This window comes from Dipodomys merriami, unplaced genomic scaffold (assembly GCF_024711535.1).
Source record: "Dipodomys merriami isolate MVZ:Mamm:240054 unplaced genomic scaffold, mDipMer1.0.p SCAF_17, whole genome shotgun sequence".
In the NCBI taxonomy this organism is placed as follows: Eukaryota; Metazoa; Chordata; class Mammalia; order Rodentia; family Heteromyidae; genus Dipodomys; species Dipodomys merriami.
The window spans coordinates 10,664,267-10,690,007 of NW_027203048.1; the positions used below are offsets into that span (position 1 = coordinate 10,664,267).

The window sequence follows — 25,741 nt, forward strand, 5'->3', positions numbered from 1 at the left end:
TCCAAAGTGCTCTTTAGGTTCTGTAGATAAATATTATCAATATTCAAATCAAGAGATTACTGATTACTTCAAAGGAGAGAGTCTGTAGCAGGCTTCATTTTCTGTTTTGACACCTGTAGTTTGTACTGGTCTCCAGTTAATAAGGGTGTAGTGCCTGGTGCCTGAAATAACTTGGAAATTACTAATTGTCTTGTAACCATGGACACTAGACAGTCTGAGCCAAATGACCTACTAGTTGGGTGGATACAGAGGTTTTATTAGCTTAGAAGAGTCCATACCCTTCTGCCCTCATGCACAGTATAACATGAGAGAAATCTCTGAGTCCTAAAATACAAAGCAGCCTAGAGACAAGAAAACAGAGTATCATTTTCATAGTAGGAAAAATGGCCTGGTAATGGAAAGGATACCAGACCAAGAGTCTGGAAGGAATAGGAGAAGTAAAACTAACATTTTCAACACTTTCTTTATGCGGGGTCCTGTATTTGGCACTTTCACATGCATTTGCAAAAGCTGTGTGAGCCTGTATCTTCCCATGATGCCCACATTTGGCATATCATATGGAAAAACAAAACATGTAATCTTTTTGCAATTTTTTTCTATAGCTAAAAGTTTACCATATTTGGACAGTTTTTCAGTTGCAGGATGAACTTGTGAAATATTTCATATACTTAAATGGTATATTGCCATGGACTTGCTCCCTTTAGCATGAGTGCTTTGTATACATTTTATTTCTTTAGCTGAGGAGGATCAAGATATTCTGATGTTCTGAGGTCCATTTTGAGAATCATGATAGAGCATGATGCTGTTTCAAATCCACCTAGGCAAGCAGCAGGAAGTCCAGGGAGAGCTCCCCTACATCCACAGCCTGCTGCAACAAGAGATTGCTTTAGTAAGGCTATCTTTTGGAATGTACAGGGTATACAGCTTGTTCTAAGAGTCTCTTCGAGGTTATGATTATGGCCCACCATTCCATAGCATATAGACTTGAATTTTTTTTAGTGCTTATGTCTGTAAATTTTGATTTACCATGATATCATCTATATTAGTCAGTTTAATAATTACGAGAGAAAATGTTGGTTATAAGTGAAGGAAAACACTTCAAACCAGCTTAGGCATCTAGGGGCAATTTATTCGCTTTTTAAAACCAGGGGCAGATTGAATAACCACAGTAAGAGCAGAGACACAGCTGGAACAGCCCATGGGAATAAAAGGTTGGATGTTGCCAGGGCTGTGGCCACTCTGCTTCTCTCAGCAAACTGGCTGTGTTCTCTCATACTCCAGCCAGTCATCTTCCATGTCTTATACTTGGTCACAGATTTTGAAGAAAGGTCCAGCCTTGTCCTAGTCCCACCAGTTATTCCTGTGGGTTAAGAACAGGCAGCACTTTTAGGAGCTATGAGGATCAGGGACTAGGAGTGAGGAAAGATGGTTTCCCAAGAAAGGTGAAGGGTCAGGTCAGCAATATCACAGATGACTACTATTACCAACTGCACTTTAAATACATATCTTTCTGTCCCTTACAAAGTGATGTATTTAGGTAAAATATTTAATATGCTTTCCCTCTGAGTTAAGTAGGTATGCTATGGATATGGTTAAATGGCATTCCTGTCTGTCTCATATATGCTCAAATAAAAGCACATTGTTAGTTCCACTTGTTTTTGTTGGATTTGTAGAGAAAATGTCACAAGGTTCATATCAATAAGCCTATGTAAAGGCACAATTCAGATATTCTAATATGTAGCTCAATATAATTTATTTTTTTAAAAATTGCAAAAATGGATACTTTAAATCAGGTGTGAGGAGAATCCAGCCTGCTGAAAGTCATTTAGTACATGATGGGACATACACATATGTTTTCTATTGGCTACCCACAGCCTGTATTGATAATTTTGTATGGTCTGCAAATGCTATTATAAATACTCAAATGGCCCTTTGCAGAGAAAAGGTTCCCCATGCCTTCTTGAAATATACCTGATTGAGAGCAAAGGGTTGTAGGCAGAACCCTATATATTCTAGATTTCTTCCACTAACAACTTTTGAGTAGAGAAGTTGGCAGAAGTGAGTACACATCGCTTGCTACCAGTGAGGAACCTGCTGTACCACAGGTGTCCTCACCCAGCTTCTCCAGCCTCCTGGCAAAAAGGGTCTATTGCACAGCTTTTAGAGTGGCCTGTGATTTTCACAGAACACTGGTGGTGTTCAGAGTTATGTCTGTTAGGTATAATAATGGATGGAACAGTATTTGACCAACACACTCATGTTCATCATTATTTTAAAAGAGCCAGGATGTTTTTCCCCAAAGTTTATTTGTGCAACATGTGTTTCAATTTAGCTCTATAAACAGCAGCTATAACCATCATATTAAGGGAAAGTACTGCTTCACAAGCAGATTCTTGCATAAATGAAAGCCGTGAAATAGTCTTTGTTTATAAAAATAAGCAAGATATAAGCTTAAAAAAGTAAAACAAAACAAAACTGCATACTTTATCATCATGACATCTACTAGAAATGAACTCAAGATGTCACTTTTGGAAGTTAGGCAGGTGGCAACCACTCTGTCCCAGTGTCCTGAGCTCACCCTCTAGGGTTGGCTATTTCAAGAACGTTGCAGTTATTTCTTCCTGACCTGGCAATCAGCACTTCTTATTTTCACTGAGTAGAGTTAGTTAATCATAGAATGTGCCTAGCCATACATTATTGAAGGAAGGTGGATATTATGGCCTTGGAACTCCATGGCCCCATCAGTGCCCTTGGAAAGGCATCTTCTTTCTCCAGCTAGTCCACATAAATAACTAAATGCATTTTACTTGGCAGTGTAACCTTTAGTCCTTATATTTTTATGAAATTTTATTTTTCATTCTGTCATTTCTATATATATAAATTAAAACACATAAAAATATGTTTTTTCTGTTTTGAATATCCATTGACTACTAGTTTCAGAGGGAATAGTGTTTTTGTGTGTGTATGCATATGTGTGTGGAAGAGGGGAGTAAACAGAATAGGAAATGGTAATCTTTCAGAGTATTCAGGATTTAGACACTGGGAAACAAGTACAGTAAATATATTTAACTATTGGCTACATTTTCTGCACATGGATTTCTGTATTTTTTTAGACCCTTGTTTGAGTCCCTACTTTGTAGCTAATAACAATGCTGGGCACAAGTTATAGAATCGTAGACACCTGGGCTTATAATTCATCTTCACTATTTAATTTCTGTTGAGCCTGTTTCTTCATCTGCAAGGGAAAATAGTAATAGAACCTACCTTATGAAGTTGTCATAAAGATTATATGAAACAATTCATCTTAAACACTAAATAAAATGACACTTGAGTAAACATTGAATAAATGTTAGCTCTTGTTATTGAATATGATTAAGAATGTGGAGATACTACCTTTTCCTTTAGAAATTCAGGGTCTATGTGGAATAGAAAAAGTGCTGCTCATGTAGCATGAAGGATTAATGAAGCAATATGGTGAAAACCTAGGGAAACATAGGTCAGATTGCAGCTGAAAAAAATATTAATGTCCTTGCTTCTGTTGATATGTTGTATTATATTTATAGACTTAGGTATGTTAAATCAGCTTTGCATTCTTGGGATAAATCCTATTTGATCTTAGTGTATAATTTTCTTGATTAGTTGTTGGGTTCAGTTGGTTAGTATTTTGTTGAGACATTTTGCATTGATGTCCATCAAGGAGATAGATATAAAGTTCCCTTTTTGTGATGTGTCCTTATCTGGTTTGGGGATGAGTGTAATGCTGGCTTCATAGAATGAGTTTGGTAGTGTTCCTTCCCTTTCTATTTCATTGCAGACTATTGGTGTTAGTTCTCCCTTGCAGGTTGCATGGTTTACTCATATGTGGAGGCTACAAATGTGCCTATAAATCTATAAGTAAACAAAAGTGGTATGCAAGCAGTTAGAAATGAATTAACTGAAGTATAAATAGACTATGGAAAGTACAGTAGTATAATTCTTCAGAAAGATTAAGTAAAAACAAAATAAGTTCCAGGAAATGGGTACTTTTAAGAAGGGAGAATGGGGCTAAGGGAAGAGGAGTAGAAAATGGAATGGGGGAAAGGAATAGAATACAGGCAAGGATGTATTGTACATACTACAGAATTGAGGAAAATAGGGGAAGGGATGGGTTGAAAGGGGGTGAAGATGTTGAAGGAATGACACAGATCAAGATGAATTATATGCATAAACTCCCTTGTTAAATGTCAAAAAAATAGATACATAACCTAAAAATTAAGAAAAATGAGGGAAGTGGTAGAAGGGGTGGGTGAAAATGGTGAAGGTGTGACTGATCAAGACGCACTGTATTCATAAACTGCTTGGTTGAATGGCGACTCCTTTGTACAACTACTTAAAGGTAATAAAAATATTCAAAAATATTAATAGAGCAAGTACACTTACAAAGAATCAGAATTAAAGAAATTAGAACCATACCAATTAAGAAAAGGAAAAAAAGGGGCTGGGAAGGTGGCTCAGTGGTAGAGCGCTTGCCTTGCATGCCTGAGGCCCTGGGTTTGATTCCTCAGCACCACATAAGCAAAAAGAAAAAAGCCGCAAGTGGCACTGTGGCTCAAGTGGTAGAGCACTAGCCTTGAGCTGAAGAGCTGAGGGACAGCGCCCAGGCCCAGAGTTCAGGCCCCATAACCGGACCCCCCCCCCAAAAAAAAAAAGAAAAGGAAAAAAATCTATTGACAAAGGGAATGGAAAATGAAAAATTTTAGTCAAAAGTCTATTAAAATATATGGAGATGGATCCAGTTTTTCCAGATGAGGTAGGGAGAATACTCCTATTTTCATCTGGAGAAACCAAATCACAGGTTACTCTGGCAAGTGCTATTTTCATAAGTGATACAAAAAATATCAAAAGATTTTAACCAAGAATTCAATAGATGGTGGAGAAAAGCTGTAAATGATAAACTGAGAATGCTCAGCCTAATTTTACAACACCCTGCTTCATGGCAAGAAGGCTCAAGGTTAGGAATTGGATCACCAGCAGAAGAGCTATTCATCAGAGATGCATATTGCTCCTTTTCCTCATTTTTTTTTTTTTTGGCTCAACTTTAAATCCCTTACTTTTGAATTTGTTTTGCTTTCTGGCTAGACTCTTTTATTAGGTATTTGCACATTTTCAACCACCTGTAAGTAGAGAAAGGACCAAAATTCTGAAATGATAAGTGTCATTATATGGCTAGAATGAAACCAAGTAATAGTAGTTATTATTATTATTACTATTTTGCAGTGCTGTAAAATTGAGTCCAGAGCCTTGCACATGCTAGGCACGATTCCTACAACTAAGCTGTATCCCTAATCTAGTCCTTAAAGTGTTATATACAAAATTATCCTTGTTCTTAAATATTTCTTCTGCTTAGATTTAACCGCATTCTTGCCATATTTACTGTCATGTTATAATGCCAATAAAATACAAATTCAAGTTCTTTTTGGGCGTGGTTATTCTAAATCTGTCTTATGTAATACAAAGCCACTGCTGATTCTAAGTTCTTATTGACCATCTTTCCTAAAGTTTCATTTCCTTTTTCCTTATCATCTTTCCTTGCTTTAATTTTTCTCCATCACATTTGTAAGATATTACATACTTTATGCATACTTTCATGCATGGAAACACTATAAAAGTCTTACTCTGACTTAAAATTTTTGATTTGAATACTGATGTAAGCTTATGGTGACAAATTTGTATTATATAACAGCAGCAGCTCTAAAATACAAACTTACTAAATGAGATTCTGCTTCAGAAATTTTTGTTTGTTGGTAGGATGACAAGAACTTACAGATTTTGTAGACTGAGGTATTTGCTTATCTAGCTATAATTTTTTGGTCACCCTAGGAATTGTGGTTTTACTTAATACCACTTAAAATGTAATTTAAATAGTACTAAGTTTTTAACATACTCTATGATGACTTTACTATACTTACTTTACCCACAGACTGACTTTGCTAGTAGTGATGTTAGAGATTGGTTGTAGGCCCTTTTGAACTAAGAAATCGAATGGTCTTTGTTGTTGTTGTTAAATAATCTTCCTACGTGACCTATGATTTATAACATTTTGGGTTCATTTAATAACTGTGAGCAATTAGTTAATTGGTAGTTCGTGTCTGTATTGACACTAATCTTCTCAACATATTGGACTTGTTTAATGATTGCTATCTTGAAATAATTAACATATCAAAGGAATAGACCTAATGATAAATTGTACTTGTATTTACTTTCATTTCCAAGACTAATTTTTTCTATATCCTTTTGGTACTTGCAAAGAGCTTCAATTGAGAATAGTTATATAAATGAGACATTATGGTCTAAACAAAAATGTTGACCCTTATTACATTAGTAGTTGTATTCTTGGCTGGTACCATCTTTCAGATTTGGATTTTCTTTAATATATTTAGCAGTCATAGATTTGAAGAACTAAAGAGATAAACATCATGGGTCTTCCTAACTGAAGGCAATTTCTATTTAATTCTATTAGTTCATACATGAAATCTTGGAACCCAGATATTCTTCAAATTAGAAAAATACGTTGTGTTTAATTTCATCTATTTACTCATTCTTTCTCTAATTCTTGCCATTGTTTTTGTTGTGTTTATTATTTTTGTTTTGTGCCAGTCCTAGGTGCTGTCCCCAAGCATTTTTGCTCAAGGCTACCATTCTACACTTGAGCCACCACTTCACTTTTAGCTTTCTTTTTTTTTTCTTTTTGGTCAGTGATGGGGCTTGAACTCTGGGCCACGGTGATTGCTCTGTCACTTGAGCCACAGCGCCACTTCTGATTTTCTGGTAGTTAATTAGAGATAAAAGTCTCACAGACTTTCCTGACTGGGCTGGCTTTGAACCATGGTCCTCAGATCTCAGCCTCCTGAGAAGCTAGGATTGCAGGCATGAGCCACTGGTGTCTGACTCCACTTCTGGCTTTTTGGTCTTAATTAGAGCTTACAGTCTCACAGGCTTTCTTGCCCAGGCTGGTTTTGAACTGTGATTCTCAGATCTCAGCTGCCTGAGTAGCTAGGATTATAGGCATGAGCTTGGCCATTTTTTTATTTTCATGCAAATTGTTATATATGTATTGGAGATACAACAATGAACAGGAAAAGTAGCTCATTTGTAGTGAAAACCCACTATAAGCTACAGCATCCAGTACTATAAGCCAGTACTAAGCTAGAGTCACTGTTAGATCTCAGCAGAAGAGCATGGCTGTGAGTGCCTGGCAAGTTTGTAAAGGAAAAACACAATATTTTGTAGCTTTAGCAGATTTGGAATCTTTTTCCTCATTTTAGCCTGTGGCACTTTCAGATGGCGCAGATAAAAAGCCCTGAAAATGTATACTTGTACATTTTTAAATGTCCCTTACTATGTCTTAACTATCCCCGCTTTTCCAAATGCTGCCATTAGTGGTTACAATAATCATCTGTAATGTTAGCTTCTAAGAACCATGGTACAAGAGCTTCTTTTCTAATTTCCCAGATGGGAGGGAACACAGAGACAAGCTTGTTAGAGTTACAGAAACTGGAAACAGCACCGTGTGGATTTGTATTTTTGGAACTCTTTGGGTTTATTTAAGCACTCAAAATCAAACGTATGTATCTATTAGAAATCAAATACCAATTCAGGGAAAACTCATGTGCCATACCAAGAGGAATAAAAGATTACAAGAGTTCATTAAATGAGCTCCTAGAAATAACTAGTTTAGTTTATATTCAGACCAACATTTCATGTGCTTTCTGTAAGATGTCAGCTGACAAACGTGGATTATATAAACCAGGGTCATTCCTTTCTTTAGAGGATTGTTCTTTAAACATTTGTGTCCTTTGCTGGAATAACAATTAAGTAGAAAGTTAAAAAGTAGGAAATGTACCCAATTATAAATTATCCATAGATATACGGTTGTGAATGATCTCAGTGGCCTCTGTTGTTTTGACAGGGTTTTTTTGTTTTTGTTTTTGTTTTTGTTTTTTTTGCAGAGTTTGGGTTTTGAAATAATAGACTGCCACCTTGACCTTTCACAAGGACATTCAGTATTCAGAGGATGGTATTTAAAAGTCATTGCTTTTCTGGGTCTGGCTTACTTCAGTTACTAGAATCTTTTCCAAGTCTTTCCATTTCCTTATGAATGGCACAATATCATTCTTTCCAATATATGAATAAATTTTATTTTGTATATATACCACATTTTCTTGATCCATTTGTCCATTGAACATAGTTGTGCTGATAGCTTTACTGTATCCTGGTTTTAATATTTTGGGTAAATGCCTAGGAATGGAATTGTTGTATCATATGGTAGTTCTGTGTTTAATTTTTGAGGAATCTCCATATTGCTTTGCAGATTGGTTGAAGGAGCTTACATTCCCACCAAATTAAAGTTTCCTTTTGGCCACATCTCACCAATCTTTGTTGTTGTTGTTTTTTTTTTTTTTTTGGTGATGGCCATTCATACTGGGGTGAGATGAAATCTCATTGTTGTTTTGGTTTGCATTTCCCTTATGGCCAGAGACGTTGGAGCATTTCTTCATGTGTCTATTGGCCATGTTTACTTCTTCTTTGGGGAAGTCTATTAAATCAAGTAAGCCAGATCCAGAGAAACAAAGGTGCTGTGGTTTCCTTTCGTTTGTGGTAGTTAGAGTGTACCTATAAATCTAGAAGTAAACACAATGGGATGGGCTGTGCACAAGTGTTACAAATAAATTAAATATAATAGACTATATAGAGAGCCCAAGTAGTATAATCTTTCAGGAAAACTAGGTCAAACCCAACAAAATCAACATCAGGATATATATGCATACAAAAGAGCAGGTGGGGCCAAAGGGAGAGAGGTAGACTAAGGAAAAGTGGAAGAGGGTGAGGGGATAATGCAGTTAAGAATTCATTGTATATACCACAAAGTTAAGAAAAGTAAGGGAAGGAGTGCATTGAAGGACAGTGAGAATGTTGAGAGGGAGTGACACTGATCAAGATGCATTGTATTCATAAACTGCTTTGTTACATGATTCCTCCTTTGTACAACTACATAAAGACACTTTTTTTTTTTTTTTTTTTTTTTTTTTTTAAATTTTTTTTATTGTAGAGATACTATACAGAGGGTTACAGTTACATGAGTGAGGTAATGAGTACACTTCCACTTCCTCTTGAACATCGTTACCCCCTCCATTGTTTTCCCCCTACCATCCCCTCCCTCCCTCCCTTCCCCAAGGTTCTTTTTTTTTTTTTTTTTTTTTGATCGTGATTAAGTGATTACTTAATTTCCGGAAATTCACAGTATTGTGGAATAATGATGCTCATTTAAAGTCACAACATAAAGACACTTTTTAAAAAGTCAAAGTTTTTTTTTGTCTTTCTTCTAGAAGCCAATCTAAGTATGAAGAAGATTCTTATGCCTGGATCATACAATGATTTTGTCTCTATGCGTAGAATTTCTTCGATCTTAGTTTAGACATTTTGAGTTTCAGAGATATGCACTTAGGTCTTTCCATCTGTTTAGGACCCCAAGTAATTTTAAAACTTTATCTTCTGTGTTTTATAGAAAGGAAAATTCAAGATGGAAAATACTAGCATCTATAAAAGAGAAATTTGATAAGCAAGCTTAGACTGGAAATCTGGGCTCCCTTGTTGAGACCACTAGTTGTAGAGAACTTGGTTTAATATTGGGCAGGTGTCAGCACTTTAGTTTTCAGGCTTTATTGGTGGCAACAAATTTTATAAAGCAAGAGCCTACAAACATTCATTAGATATAGAAAGTAAAGACTATTCTTCACTAATTTATTCATTCAACAAACACACTGATTTCTGGGTGCCAGGTACTGCCAAGATCTTTCTCTTTCCTACTTACTCATCCACTGGTTCCCCAGTTCAGGGAAAAGAAAGCACAAAAACTAAATCCATGCTTCTTTTATCCTGCTACTTAAAATTTATATCCCAGAATTATTGACTAGCATTAATTCTGTAACTGTCTAAATTTTCTGTGATATCAGAACTGCCCCCAAAGTAAAAATCAAAAGCTAGACTAAGAAAAAGAACTGATTTAAAAATTTTTAATTTTATGTATGAATTATCATACATTAATAGTAGGAAGAAGTTTCATGCATACAAATATACTTTGAACAAGTTCAACTCCTCTTATATCCATCTTCTCCTTTTTCAAACCATGTTTGGTATGAAAGAAAATATTTGTAACCATGTGGCCAGAAAGGGTTGACAATCCTACTAAATAACAAAAAAAAGATCAAGTACCTTAAAGAAAACTAGGTAATGGATTTGATCAGGAAATTTACAGAAGGAATACAGATGTTCAGTGAAAAGTCATTTGACCTCACATTGAATTCACATTGGGATGTAGTTTTCAGTTATCAAATTGCCAACATTAAATTAAAGAGTGATCGTAGTCAGTGCTACCCAGTTATTTGGGGTAAAGGTAAATAGACTTTCATGTAGAAATTTAAGGTTCCACATGTGAATTGCACCAAGTTTTCAGAAAAACAATGTTAAATTCTATTAAAATATAAAATATTTCTAAATCTTTACCCTAACAAGTTGTTTTTGTTGTCTATTAAGAAACATGAATCCCATCTGTAAAGAACATACATGTGGGCTGGGAAGGTGGCTCAGTGGTAGAGTGCTCACCTTGCATGCCTGAGGCCCTGGATTCGATTCCTCAGCACCACATAAGCAAAAAGAAAAAAGCCGGAAGTGGCGCTGTGGCTCAAGTGGTAGAGCGCTAACCTAGAGCTGAAGAGCTGAGGGACAGCACCCAGGCCCAGAGTTCAGGCCCCACGACTGGATCCCCCCCCCAAAAAAAAGAACATACATGTATGTTTATGTGTATATATACATATATATATAAATATGTATATATAAGAATATTCATTACAGTACTATCAAGAGACAAATTTGCCAGGGAAATGGTTAAATAAAAGATAAATCCATGCCTGGGAATGTTTATATGGCTATTTAAAAGGCAGTTGATAGAGTGATATATATGATATGAGTCTATTAGAGAACACAAAACAGAAGGTTAAAGAGGTGTTTACATGCAAATGTGTGAGTGTGTGTTTATGAGTACAAACAAAGCTTCCAAAGCTACACAGTGGACATTGGTTACCTTGAGAAGTAGAGAGCTATATGGTTTGAATTGTTAAAACAAGCCTAATTTGGGCTGGGAAGTTGGCTCAGTGGTAGAGTGCTTGCCTTGCATGCATGAGGCCCTGGGTTTGATTCCTCAGTACCACTAAGCAGAAAAAAGCCAGAAGTGGTGCTGTGGCTCAAGTGGTAGGGCACTAGCCTTGAGCTGAAGAGCTGAGGGACAGTGCCCAGGCCCAGAGGTCAGCCCCCATGACTGACCAAAAAATAAATAAATAAATAAACCAAGCCAAATTTTTGTAATATATTAAAAAAAGCATGAAGTTAAATAAAGAATGAAAATGGGAGGGGAAGAAGCAGAGACAAGAATGTTTTTGAAGAAAAAAACTAGAGTCCAAGTGATCGTCCATGTCCCAAACTGTTTAGACACCAAGTAAGAAAAGGATGGAGAAACATTGCTGTGTTTAGTGTGTGTCCTTGGAGAGAGTAACCTTGAACTAGTAGAGTCAAAGAGCAAGGACACCTCTCAATGAGAGAGATTAGGGAATTTTAGGGGAGACTAGGTAGAGCCTAGCAAGGTTACTTTCTTTCTTTTTAAAAATTTAACTTTTAGGATGAAAGATACATTATGATTCTTGTTTCATATGTACATTTCACTCTTGTGCCTCTTTTTTTGGTGGGGGGTCTTACTGTGATTTGAACTAAGGGCCTTATATTTTCAAGGTGGTCTACCAGTTGAGCCATGCTTCTTGTCATTTTTTTGCTTGACTTTTTGGGTAGATTCTTGCATTTATTTCCTAAGCCTGTCTTGGTCTGATCTTCCTGCAGATAGTCTCCTGCATAACTGGACCACAGGAGTACAACATCTTGCCCAGCTTATTGATTGACAGAAATTTTAAATGGGCATGGTATTAGAGTTATTCTAATTCAATATTTTATTCAGAATAGATATTTCATGGCAGAGATACTTGATTTGGCAATAATTGATTTAGGACACTTCATCAATGTTGTCTTGGTTGATTCCGATAGCCAAAGTATTTCTATTCTTGTTTTTTAGTTATAAATTACAACAACTTCAGCTTTATTTTTTTTACTTTTGTTTAGATACATTACAATGTTCAGGTACATTGATCACAATAATCATACTTAGATCAGTATTTTATCCATTGCATTCTTATGAATTGACATTTAAGATATTTAGACCATCCATGTCCATTGTAATGAAGTAGATACGTATTCATTTAATTTACTTGTATGATGGCATACTTTGTGGGGACATATTTCTGGCAAAGTTTTGTTACTTAAGTAATTTGCAGCATACCATAAAGGTAGGTATAATAAGATTACTCAGTATTTTAATGTTTTGTGTTGATGTTTTAGCATAGAAATATTTTACCTATATGTTTACTTCAATTCACTCATTTTTTGTTACCACAAGATTCACTCCCCTCCTCTACCTGGATGTGGGAATAAGTGACTTGTAGGGGCTTGTGCCTCACTCTTTATGGCAGGCTTTTTTGGTCAAGAACTTTGAGAGCCATAGCTGTAGAGGAGTGATGAGTTTTGTGGTAAAGGATGTCCTGAACTGTTCAGCTTGATTAAGGAGCTCACAAAGCATGGCTTCAATGACAGAGACTATGAGCTGGGTGTGGTGGGGCATAATCCCAGTATTCAAGGCACTAACGCAGAAGGATCATAGGCTCATGCCTACAATCCTACCTGCTCAGGAGGCTGAGATCTGAGGATCACTGTTTGAAGGCAGCTTGGGCAGGAAAGTTTGTGAGACTTTTACCTCCAATAAATGACCAACAAAAGCCAGAAGTGGAGCTGTGGCTCAAGTGGTAGAGAGCTAGTTTTGAGGGGGAAAAAAAAAAAGCTCAGGCATAGCACTTAGTCCCTGAGTTCAAGCCCTAGGACCAGCATGCGCAAGAGCACACACACACCCACAAAGTTCAGAGAGCAGATATTCATGATACTGTTTTTCACTTCCTGTCTAAGGATGTAAATGAAGATCCTGGAGAAGATGTGGCCCTCCTTTCTGTCAGTTTTGAGGACACTGAAGCTACCCAAGTGTACCCCAAGCTGTACTTGTCACCCCGAATTGAGCAGTAAGTGTCAATGTCATTAAGTAGCCTGTGCTTCTCCTGGCTCACCAGTGTGGTCCTTGCTCTTTCCATTGTCACTTGTGAACTCAAAATGATTTCTCTTTATTAACTTTGGTTTCCTTAGAAATCTGCTGCATTAGTTCTAATGGCACAGTATATGCAGATAGTGCTTGACAATGTAATCTCTCATGAACATATTTGTGCAGTTTGTGTGTGAAATCTGGGTATTTGAATATTGGAGAGAAAAGTACAGACAAGAGTCCAAAGTTGTGATTCCCTCCACGTATGCCTTGAGTAATCATGAGTAATCATGTTACCTAAAGAGGACTAAAAGTAAAACCTGACCTGACAGTTGTTAGTTTATGGAAAAAAATATAACTAGTGTCTCTAAAATAGTAAGAAAAGTATTTAGAAGTTAATAAAAGTGGTAGGAAAAAAGCAAGATAGTTTAAAAAAGATGATGTTTGAATTGTCTCTTTGTTTAAACAGCTGCATATGATTTGAGATAGCATCCAGCTACATAGTAGCAGCCGTGTGATATCACACTTATTCTCCCAAGTAGCTTTTCTCCATAGTAATAAGTTTTATACGGGTTCAGTTAACAATGTGCTTATTGTTGACCAGATGCTTTAGTAGCTTATTCTACTTCAAAGGAAGCTGAGGGTCATTGAAAATGGATTATAAGCAGATTTGGTTGGGAACCACTGACATGACAGATTTTTCATCAGCAGAGTTTTTACATATTCTGAGGGAAATGTATTATTAAAGTCCTTTGTTAGTCATTTAGTTGGGGTTGGCTGATTTCTGCCTGTGAGTAGATGTGGTCACCATCTAACATTCTTCTTCTGAGCCATTTGTATCCTCTGTGACCTTAGGAGTACTAAGTTATAAGTCATGGACACCCCATAGTACAGATACAGTATATAGCTGTTATACTCAAATATGGGAGACTCTCATTATTTTTGTATTTCTGACAGCTTCTAGAACAGAATTTCAGAGAAGCAGGCATTCAGTGAATGTTTACTTTATATATGTAATGTTTTGGCAGTACTAGGACTTGAACTCAAGGCTTCTTACTTACTAGACAGGTGCTCTACCACTTGAGCCATGCCCATAGTATTTTTTGTTTGCATTATTTTTTAATAGAGTCTCGTGTTTATTCTTGGGCTAGCCTGATTTTACTATTTACACTTTCCACTTAGGTGGGATGACAGGCATGTATCATCATGCCCAGCTTTTTGTTGGTTAAGAATGAGGTGTTGTGAACTTTTTGCCTAGGCTAGCCTCGAACCATGTTCATCCCAATCTCTGCCTCCCAGATCACTGATGTTATGCATGTGAGCCACTGCTTCTGGCTTGAATGTTTTATATGTGCATTGCCAGTACTAACCTGTGTTAGTCAGAAGATTGCTAGGTACAATGAAGTGCTAAGAGGCCAGAGACTATTGAGTCAAACAGATTCTGCCATTTAGGAGCTGGCAAACTATTTAACATCTCTGTGCTTGTTTCCTTCGTCATAACATAGATATAGTAATACCTATTTCAAACTGTTGTTTGAACTATTAAGCACATAAAACATTAACTGCAGTGCCTAGCACGACAGCAAACACTCAGCAATAGTAGTACCTAGTGTTGTTATTGTTACTAATAGAGTTCATAGCAGAAGAATGAGTGGTTAGCCAGGGATAAGACAAAGCAGAAAAGGAAAGGATGCATGAATAAGTAAGCAAGTACTTGTTCCAGACTAGCCCTCTCCGTGTGTATGTAATGAGTTAAGAACAAAAGATTATTAAAGAAACAATTACAAAATGTGGAAAAAAACTAAATGTATTACTTAAGCCATAGATGGGATTTTTCCAGCTCAAAAAAATCAAATATTTACCAAAATCTAGGTTATTTTTCTTTGAAATTATTATACTTAGATTGCAAGTAAGCTTTCTAGTAAAATATTTTTACTCTAAAAATCTAATATGAGAAACTAATAAGGGAAAATACATTTAAAAAGTCATTTTTCTGACTCCCAAAATCTAGCTTTCAACCTTCTTTCCTGTTGTGTATACACGTGCATACATGTGTATACATGTATGTGTATGTAGTACACATGCATGCATGCGTGCGTGTGTGTGTGTGTGTGTGTGTGTGTGTGTGTGTGTGTGTGTGTGTGTGTGTGTGTGTGTGTACAAGTCCTGGGGCTTGAACTAAGGGTCTGAGCACTGTCCCTGAAGGTTACTTGTAGATCAAATTCTCAAGGACTTTCCTGCATTGGCTGGCTTTGAACTATGATCCTCAGATGTCAGCCTCCTGAGTAGCTAGAATTATAAGCATGAGCCTCCAGTGCCAGGCTATTCTCTGTTTTCAGTGTGAAGAACTAGATGCTGCACTTTTCTATTACTTCTCCTTTAAGCCATCCCATAGCCAGACTTAATTCACATTTTCTCAGTTTGCCTCTACTCTTTTTTTTCAGATAAAACCAATTTTTATTCATTGGTCTTTATCTATATAAGTGCCAGTGGTTCCCAATTAGAAGGGATATTTAGTACTATCTGAAGTTGTTTTTTTTTTTAATAAACGTATTTTTATTGTGAAAATACTGTACAGAGGGGTTACAATTACATGGGCAAGATAATGAGTACATTTCTTATCAAGCATTGTAGCCTCCTCCTTTGTTTCCCCTTCCCATCCCTTCGCATCCTCCCCCCCACCAAAGTTGTAAAGTTCGTTTTTCGACATAACAACTTGTACATCTCATTGTTGCAATGGGTCCGCCTGTATCCCTGTTTTAACGATTTTTTTCCCCCTTCCCTCCACATATACCAACATCATATATAGTGAAAGCAGGGGTTATACCATGAGGGAGGGACATACAAAGCAACAAAGACATAATCTTATAAATATGTTAGAAACAATCGCATGAAAAATCTCTCTTTTTTTTGTCAGTCATGGGGCTTGAGCTCTAGGCCTGGGAGCTGTCCCTGAGCAATTCAGCTCAAGGCTCATGCTCTACCACTTGAGCCACAGCACCACTTCTAGTTTTCTGGTGTTTTCTTTTTTTATTGTGATTAAGTGATTACATAATTTCCTAAATTTCACAGTATTGTGGGATAGTGATGCTCATTTAAAGTCACAAACTCATTCTAACTTTCCTGGAGCAAATTGTCTATCACGGTCTATAACATATAACAGCATACACATATATACCATACATGTGATCAACAGCATGGGATTATTTAGTAGTGGTTTGACCAGATGAGTGGGAGTTCTTTGTTTCTTGTTAATTTTGTCCTATCACCTAACATTTTGGATTTAACATCCACTTATCAGGAAGACCATGTACCGTTTGTCTTTTTGCTCTTGGCTTACCTCACTCAACATGATTTCTTCTAGCTCCATCCATTTCCCTGCAAATGCCATTATTCTGTCATTTCTAATGGCTGCATAATATTCCATTGTGTATAGATACCACAATTTTTTGATCCATTCATCTGTGGTGGGGCATCTGGGTTGTTTCCATATCCTAGCTATTGTGAACAGTGCTGCAATAAACATGGAGGTGCACGTGTCCTTGTATATTGGTTCCTGTTGTTCAGGGTAGATGCCTAGAAGTGGTATGACTGGATCATAAGGGAGGTCAATATTTAGCTTTCTGAGGACCCTCCAGATTGCTTTCCAAAGTGGTTGTATAAGTGTACATTCCCACCAGCAGTGTAATAGGGTTCCTCTTTCTCCTCATCTCCTCCAGCATTTGTCGTTGGCTGACTTGTGGATATGGGACATTCTGACTGGGGTAAGGTGGTATCTATCTCAGGGTTGTCTTTATTTGCATTTCCTTCACAACCAGGGGTGGTGAACATTTCCTCATGTGTTTCTTTGCCATTTTTTTTTCTTTATCTGAGAAGTCTCTCTTTAGTTCCCTTGCCCATTTAGTAATTGGTTTGTTAGGTTTGGGAGGGATTAGTTTCTTGAGTTACCTGTATATATTGGATATTAACCCCTTGTCTGATATATTGCTGGTAAATATTTTTTCCCAATTAGTTGGTTGTCTTTCTAGCTTGGTTCTGATAGCTTTAGCTGTGCAGAAGCTTTTTATTTTAAGGTAGTCCCATTTGTCGAGTCTTTCTCCAATTTGTTGTGACCGTGGGACTCTGTTGAGGAAGTTCCTTCCTATGCCTATAAGTTCAAGTGTCTCTCCTACTCTGTCCTGCAGTAGTTTCAGAGATTCAGGTTTAATGTTAAGCTCTTTAATCCATTTTGAGTTGATGTTGGTGCATGGTGATAGGCTGAGGTCCACTTTTAGTCTTCTGCATGTGGCCGCCCAGTTTTCCCAGCACCAGTGGTTGAAGAAGCTATGTTTCTTCCCTTGTATGTCTTTGGCTCCTTTGTCAAGTTTGCCTCTACTCTTGCTGTTGAACCTTTGCTAACATTGTTCCATGTGTAACCCTTTCTTCCTGTTGAAGAAAACATTTTCTATAGCCTTAGTCAAATGCCCTCCCTCCCTACCATTTTCCCATACACAATCAGTGTAGCCTTCTTGGGACTTAATTGTAGTCTGCTAATATAGCTTTAGTTTGAGAGGTGGCTACTTATTGTTAAGGAACAAGTCTTATCATTATTACCTAATTGGCAGTCATTTATAGACTCAGTGATTCTCACCAAAAAAAATTAACCACTGTATTTGGAAATTCTCAAAATTTCCTGGGTTGGTACAAATTCACTTACAATAACTGCATTCATATTACAGAAGTAAACAACCAAAAGTTCCTGTGTTGTAAGTAGAAGTTATCATGGTTTAGCCTGGGTTAAAATGGAAGGCAATAAACTTGAGCTATGACTTTATAAGGACTTGCATATTTGCTAAAATTATTGTTGTATAGTCTCTCCTTATCTGTGGTTTCTCTTTCTGAGCATTCAGTTACCCACAGTCAACTGTGGTCTGAAAATATTAAATGGAAAATTCCAGAAACAAATAACTCATAAATTTTAAATTGTATACCATTTGTCTTAGCATGATGAAATCTTGTGCCATCCTGTCAGGGACATGAATCATCCCTTTGTCCAGCATGTCCACACTGTATATGCTGCCTTCCCAGTGCTTGTGTTCACGTAGCCCTCATTTTACTTAATAGTGGCCTCACCGTGTAAGAGTAATGATGCTAACAATTTGGATATGCCGAAGAGAAGCTGCATAGTTTTCCCTTTATGTGAGAAGTTGGAAGTTCTTAATAAGGGAAGAATTAAAAAGTATTTGTTGAGATTGCTGAGAGCTATGATAAGAACAAATGTTCATGAAACTGTATAGAAAGAAAAAGAAATCTGTGCTAGTTTTGCTATTGCACCTCAAACTGTAAAAGTTACAGTTGTTCTGTTTTATTGTAGAATTATTGAAAAAAAAAAGAATTATTGTTAGTTGTCAATATTGTGCCTTATTTATAAGTTAAACTTTATCAGATGTTCGAATGTATGTGTAGGAAAAAGCATTGTATATTTGAGGTTTAGTGTGACCTGCAGTTTCAGGGATCTTATTGTCTTCGTGGATAAGAGGGGACTTCTATAATAGCCGTGGTTCATTCTTGCAGAATTCAGAGCATGGAACAGAAGCAATGCCATTTTAAGAAGGCTCTCTGCTTGTGAAAGGGCTTAAGAATTGAGTGGAAAGGGATTCATATTATCTTTTTTATATTGTGTTAAACTCTTACTTGATACTTACGTTTTATGCTGTCTCATCAACAATTAACATTGATTTTAAACTCAGTCATGGAAAGATCTTAAGAAGTCATGGGAAAAGCATCCCCTGTGGACCTGCTCAGTGCTGATGCCCAACTTTTTCCTAGCTGATACTGTTCTTTTGGCAGTATATCTGATAGGTAAATGTTTAGGGAGACCAATAGCCTGACCCACATTAGGTAAACATTAACAAGAGGTGACTTGTGTTCTTGAATCAGAGTTCATGGACAAAGAAAGATTTTTGAGCCTGACAAACACCTTTAGTATAGCTATTATTGCTCCACCCCAACTTATCCATGGGGGAGGGGGAGGCAAGGATCTTAAAATCAAGCCCCACTTGAAAAGAACAAGACTAATTTAGGGTCATATCGTGAAAAAAGAGGCATGAATTCATTGTGCCCTAAATATTCTAAAGATATAAAAAAAATGAGCCCAAATTAGACATCCCCACAAAAGGAAACATTTGTCAGATACATTGGTAGAAAACTCTGGTGTGTTATAATCGGATGATGCTTTGAAATACAGTCCCATTTGTAAAGTCTGTTGGTTTCTCCGAAGTCCAGGAATAGTTGCCTGGTGTCTCTGTCAGCCTGTGGCGCAAGGCTGCCTGTGGTGCTGAGCAGCCTATTGTTTCCAGGTTTCCCACTGCACATGTGCATGGCTGCAGAATAAACACTTCTGAGAAGAACTTCGTGTTCTTCATGCACAGAGGACATAAACACATTTCAGGCCCTATGCATTTGTTTTCCAAGGAATTAAAAACAGTCATTTGGATTAGGCATTAAAATCCTATTCATTTTTTAAAGTAAGTTAATGTTATATATAAAAAAAAAACAAAAGGTAGTAGTCAGAAATGCAAAGTGGATTCTGGTTGATTATTAGGAACAAGAAAAATACTTTCTAAACCAGTTGTTTTTCTTTTTCCTGGCAGAAGTTGTGAATGTTAAAGTTACATCATCAGAGCTGGCACCAAACATGCCCTACCTTCTCCTCGTTCCCAGACTGTTGGCAATCCTTGCATTGAAAGCAAAGGTGAAATGGGTACCAGAGTCTGCCTAGTGCTCCTCTCTGAAAGGTGTGGGCCTTTTTCTTGGCTCCAATCAGTTAGTCGGAGTGGTTTGAAGAAAACCAGCTTCGTCACTCCCTGTGCTGTTCCCACTCGGTGCATAAAAAGACAACTTCAGCCCCTGAGGCAGACCAGGTGGCATCTTTCACAAGTACAGAGTTTGTTTTTAGAACTTTTTGTTGTTAAGTTACAGTCCGCCTTGGAAATAAGTACTCAAAGCTTACCAGCCCATAAATGCCTACTGTTAGTATGTGTGTGTTCATTCTCCAGCAACAACACCCAGTGAGAACTGAGTTCAGGGTCCTTTCTTTCCTTCCTTCCTTCCTTCCTTCCTTCCTTCCTTCCTTCCTTCCTTCCTTCCTTCCTTCCTTCCTTCCTTCCTTCCTTCCTTCCTTCCTTCCTTCCTTCCTTCCTTCCTTCCTTCCTTCCTTCCTTCCTTCCTTCCTTCCTTCCTTCCTTCCTTCCTTCCTTCCTTCCTTCCTTCCTTCCTTCCTTCCTTCCTTCCTTCCTTCCTTCCTTCCTTCCTTCCTTCCTTCCTTCCTTCCTTCCTTCTTTCTTTTCTTTCTGCTAGGCATTTTGTTGATAAGGGCAGAGATGACCTGTGCCCTACAGTAAGGAGTTAGAAGCAAATATGGCAAGTTATAACTTGTGATTTAGTTGCATGTGTGCGTACATGTGCATACACACACACACACACACACACACACACACACACACACACACACACACACACACACACACACACACGGGATAAGTTGGCGTCAGAAGCCCTCTGTTCCTTCACTTACTGACTGACAATCTTGGCTCAAGTTATGAAACTTTCTAAGCTCCACTTCTTCTATAAAGATGGGGAAGAGGAAGTCTCAATTTCATTGGTATCTATTCCAGTTGTAGTGTTCAGCCCATAGACGGTGTTCAGTCAATGTGTCCTGAGTTGTATAAATACCTAAGAAAATGCTTATTAATACCGTAAGAGTTCTTGGAAGGCGATTACATTTCTTTTTGGCTTAGAGAGAGGAGGCTTGGAAGGTTTTGGAAAGCTTTGCTCTTCCAATGTAAGGAGGCTTCTCTGGAGATTAAATAACCAACACTGTAACAGTAATAAAAAGGTATGTATTTAATATTTTTAAGTGTTGAAATTGCTGTTCAGTTTAGCATGCTGTATGAACCTTATGATAGTGTTCCTGGCATGTGTTTTATAATATGGCCTTTTTTCCTCTATAACCTGATGTTCTTAGACCCTTTTCTGGTCTATTTCACTGCCCCTACATTCTTTTCAGCTCATTAAATTGTGTTGAATTATGTTTCCTATGGTTATACCACTAGACCATTTTTGTGGCCTTACTTCTTTGTGGATAAATGCCAAGCCCTCATTTCTAATCTTAACTGTGACTCAGTTTCCAGATCTACCTTTCTCACCATGTTAATAGATAACTGTCTATGTTCTACTGTAACCTCTAATGCAAACTTTCTAAAGCTGAACTTAATATTCCCCAGTGAGGTAGCATTTCTTCTTAGACTCTATTTCACTTCACAACATTGCCTAAGTGCTTCATCTACCAGCTACCCGCCCCTGTGAGCCAGACAGTTCTTTTGTATTAGAAATTACTCTCCACTATGTCTTGAATTCATTTTCTGACTCTGTTCTTCAAGTGTCATGTCTCTAGATGACTTTTTTTTTCCTTTTTGGCGGTGCTGGAGATTGAACTCTCAGGTCCTCAGACCCTTAGACTCTCAGGCTGGCTAGGCAGGTACTCTATCTACCACATGAGCCAGACCTCTTGTCCCTTTTTGCACTAACTGTTTCAAGGTATGGTCTTGGGCCAGGCTAGGCTGTGATCATACTATCTGGTGCCTCTCTATGTCAGTACTCATCACAGGCAGAGGCCACTGTGCCCAACCACTGGGCTATTCAAATAGCCGCAAGATACCACACCCCGCCATTGTTTGAGATGGAGTCTCTCAAACTCCTTTTTTTTCTGTATCTGTACTTGAACTGTATTCCTCAATTTCTGCCTCCCATCTTGTCCAGCCTCTCAGTGGACTTTTAACTTCTAATCTCTTCCCAATTTTAACTTCCAACTTTTTAATATCCAGCTCCAGAACTGGTAGTTCTAGTCATACAATGTCCTTGCTCAAAACTATCTTATATATTGCCAGCAGAACTGTTATACATCTCTTCATCTGACTTGTCCTAACTTAATTTTTCACCCCATCCAAACTCTACGCATAGTCTTTTGTTTAGCCAAACAGAGATTTTTGTGATTTTTTTGGACACGCTTTCCATTTTGTTTTTATAACCTTTGCTCAGACGGGCCTTGTGACTTGAACTTTGGATTTATGTCCCACTTCTGAAGGGTCTGTCCAAGTCCATCCATCTTCTTAGGTCTTCTCAGTAGCTACCTCGTGTATGGAATTTTTTCTGCCCTCCACTTCTTGCCTCCCCAGTAAAACTAGATTTGCCCTTCCTATGTTCATGCCTCTGTTATCACATTGTCTCATGATCTGTAAACTCCTTAAGGATGGGCCTCTGTTTCCATTGATTGAAGAATGATGAACCATGACTCATCTCCTGCCAAGATGGTCCTGCCTTGGTCCCCACTTGAACTCATTCCTAGTCCTCACTGACAGACCTGTCTTCCCAAAGCGCAAAAGCTATGATCTATGTGCCTAGAAAGGCAAATGGTCTCCATACGTATTTCTTGGTCTGTGCCATGTAACTAGGATGCTAGTGTCCTTTATGGTCCACTGTTCCTGAAAGGTAGAAGGTGTTTGTTTATGTTTTAGAAGATCTCAGCTGAGTTGTAAAGTTTGTTTTCGACATAACGACTTGTTGTGAATATGGTTTTGGTCTCATGTGACCTCATATCCCACTTTGGCCTGTCTGACCTCCTTTTCCCCTTGGTTTACCTGGCCACAAACATGGTCTCTGGGGATATTTAGAGTGGATAATTCACAGACTGGTTTAAATCAAAACTTGACTAAAGAACTTAGGAAAAGAGTAAGGGAGATGAAAATTAAAATAACACTACTTAAAATAATGGGTAAGGATATTTTATTCTCATAAATCAGATAAAGTAAATTTTAATACAATAAGCAAATTCAATATATTATGATTCTACTCAAATGTACTACAGAATTTAATATCTAATATAATGGAATACCTCATTATAGATGCTCAAAAGACTTTTAGAGTAATTTAAAAATTGTCTCAGCATAGATCAATTAGAAGGAAAGATAATTCTTATATTTTAAAATATATGCAAATGAATGTAATATACATAATTTTACATATATATCTACTGTCTCAAAAAAGAGACCCCTAGGTCTCTTGAGGTGATTTTTATAGCAGAATTTAAGTAATAGCACATCATAGCAAACATGGTTTAATTTACTCATGTTTACTTGAGAGTCACTCAGATAATCCTATAATAAACATAGTGCTTCTGGAGATGTTCCCCCTCCCACTTCGTAAATATCCTTTTAGAGTATGCTAAGACAACCAGCTGCCAGGGGAGATGTATATTTGGTTTTGGTGGAAAGAGCCATCTTAGTCTTTAAGGACTTGAGATGCTCATTTTACTAGTCTGGGAGTGGGGCCAGAAGGTTCTTGGTGACTTTGAATGGAATTCTGAAAAGTTAAGCAAGTTTTCATTTAGTGAGTTTGGCCCTTTGTCTTGCCTGTGTCTCCCAAAAGATCAAGGGCTCAGTCTTTGCTTTGAACCATTATGAAAAAAGGAAGTAGAATGGAGTGGGGGGGGGTGGTAAGGAGGATTAATGAGTCCCAAATATATTTTTGGAAGTATTCTAATGTACAGTTCCCATCTCCCCCAGCTGTTTAAGTTAGTGATGGCTACATACTTGGTTTCTTTTCAGATAAAAAAATGCACATTTAGAAAGAAGACACATATAAATCTATTATAACTCAAATCTCACTGATATGTTTCTTAAACTTGCTTAAATTATCTATCTTGGGTTTATTTTCTATCTTAGGGCAGCTCTGAGTAATCTGAAATGTAAATTGTATTGTTTTCGTTCCAAAGATCAAGCCTAACACTTTCTGCTGAACATCTCAAAGGTTTGGGACAGAGTTTTTCTTTTCTGCAATAACAATGAGAAATGTGTGCTTTTTGATTTAACACCATTTCCCAACATCAGTGTTCTAAATGTTTACTATTTTATGTGACTGCTGTTTGTTTATTTTTATTCATAAGAAGATATTTTTTCATGGAGAGTCTGAGATGTACAGCGGTAGCTCACAAGAACATAGGTCATGTTGTTGGTAGGGGCAGAGGAATTAGAATGTGGCAGGGAAAATGCTCTAAAATATTTCTAACCTGGTGAGAGACACCAGTGAATCTCACATGGGATAGATGAAATTGACAAGCAGACACATCCCAGTGGAAATATGAACACCAAAGGTTAAATGTATACAAAGTTGATACGTATTTAAAGAAGAGCTGATTACCGTAGACCTTTTTGAAAATCTGATAAGAACCATGGACTTTACCCCAGAAAAATGCACAGAAAGAAAAGTCTTAAATATACTATGGGGAATAACATGTTCTTCTGAAGCTAATGTTTATACTTCACATGGGACTCACTGTTCTTATCTTTCACCTGTAATCCCAGCTCTGGGGAAATTTAAGCATGAGAATCACCAGTTTGGCTAGTTTGGGCTACACAGTGAGACTTTCTCCCAAGGATCTCCCAAGAGATCCTTGTTCTAGGTTTGTGAACTTTGAACACTATCTCATGCTAAAATCATCCGTAGTTGCAACTCTAACATCTGAAGTATTGTATGGTGGGGAGTGAATATGATTAAAATATGTCATAAACATGTATGAAAATGTCACAATTCCATCTTCATTATTTTGTGTAAATGGCAATAAAGTATTTAAAACAATGAAAAATAAACACTTAAAATTTAAAAATACAAATATCATCTAACACCGTCCATTTACCTTTCTCCCAAATCCACTCTTATTTTCTAGTTTTTCTTTTCATTAATGGCTCCACCATCCCTCTAGTGATCCCAGCCATGAAATTGAGGCATCCTATGTTCCATCTGCCTTGCTTGCCATCTAAACAGCTGCCAGTTAATGGCGCTTCCACAGTGACCTTGCATACTCCTCACCTCACCCTTTTCCTTAGCCCTGTTCCACACCTCTCTGCCAGATTAATCTTCTGAAACAGACTTTGATCCCTGTGACTCCCTTGCCTCCACCCCCTTCATCCCCCTTTGTTGGACAGGGCGGGCAAGGAAGGGCATGCTCTGTGCATTTGTCTGAGACCGATCAGTGCCTACTACACTCATAGCAGCTTGTGTACCATGTGTTGGAGATTGCTGAATCCTAGGCACCCAGATCAGACACCCTTACTTTGAAGGGAATATAGCTATTTGCTTAGAAGTTTTATCCAACAGTTTTCAGTGTTTTGTATTAGGAGATCTCCAGATTATCTAGCTGACCACACTATTAGATGTCTGTCTGCATTGTGTTTTGAGTTTTCCAGTTTTCTACAAGGAATCACTGATGAATGTTCTTGGAATGACACTCTAAAGCTATTTGAGCCATGTGGCCATTGAAACTTTCTTGTTCTTTACTTCTTATGGTTTTAAATCAAGTTTATCTGAGCTACAGTAGTCTCACTGCATCTACTTCTTCCCCAATTGCTACCCTAGACAGTGGTCTTTTTTTTTTTGGGGGGGGGGTCCTGTCGTGGGGCCTGAACTCTGGGTCTGGGCGCTCCC

General features: G+C 37.5%; 1 protein-coding gene across 2 annotated transcripts in view; it reads left to right on the forward strand.

Moving 5' to 3' along the window:
* Babam2 (BRISC and BRCA1 A complex member 2) overlaps positions 1-25,741 on the forward strand; it is a 389,222-nt gene that overhangs the window by 201,106 nt on the left and 162,375 nt on the right. For both annotated transcript variants that reach the window (XM_070025282.1, XM_070025283.1), the window contains exon 7: positions 13,096-13,205. In XM_070025282.1, the coding sequence (XP_069881383.1) occupies positions 13,096-13,205 (110 nt within the window). The remainder of the gene's footprint in view (positions 1-13,095; positions 13,206-25,741) is intronic.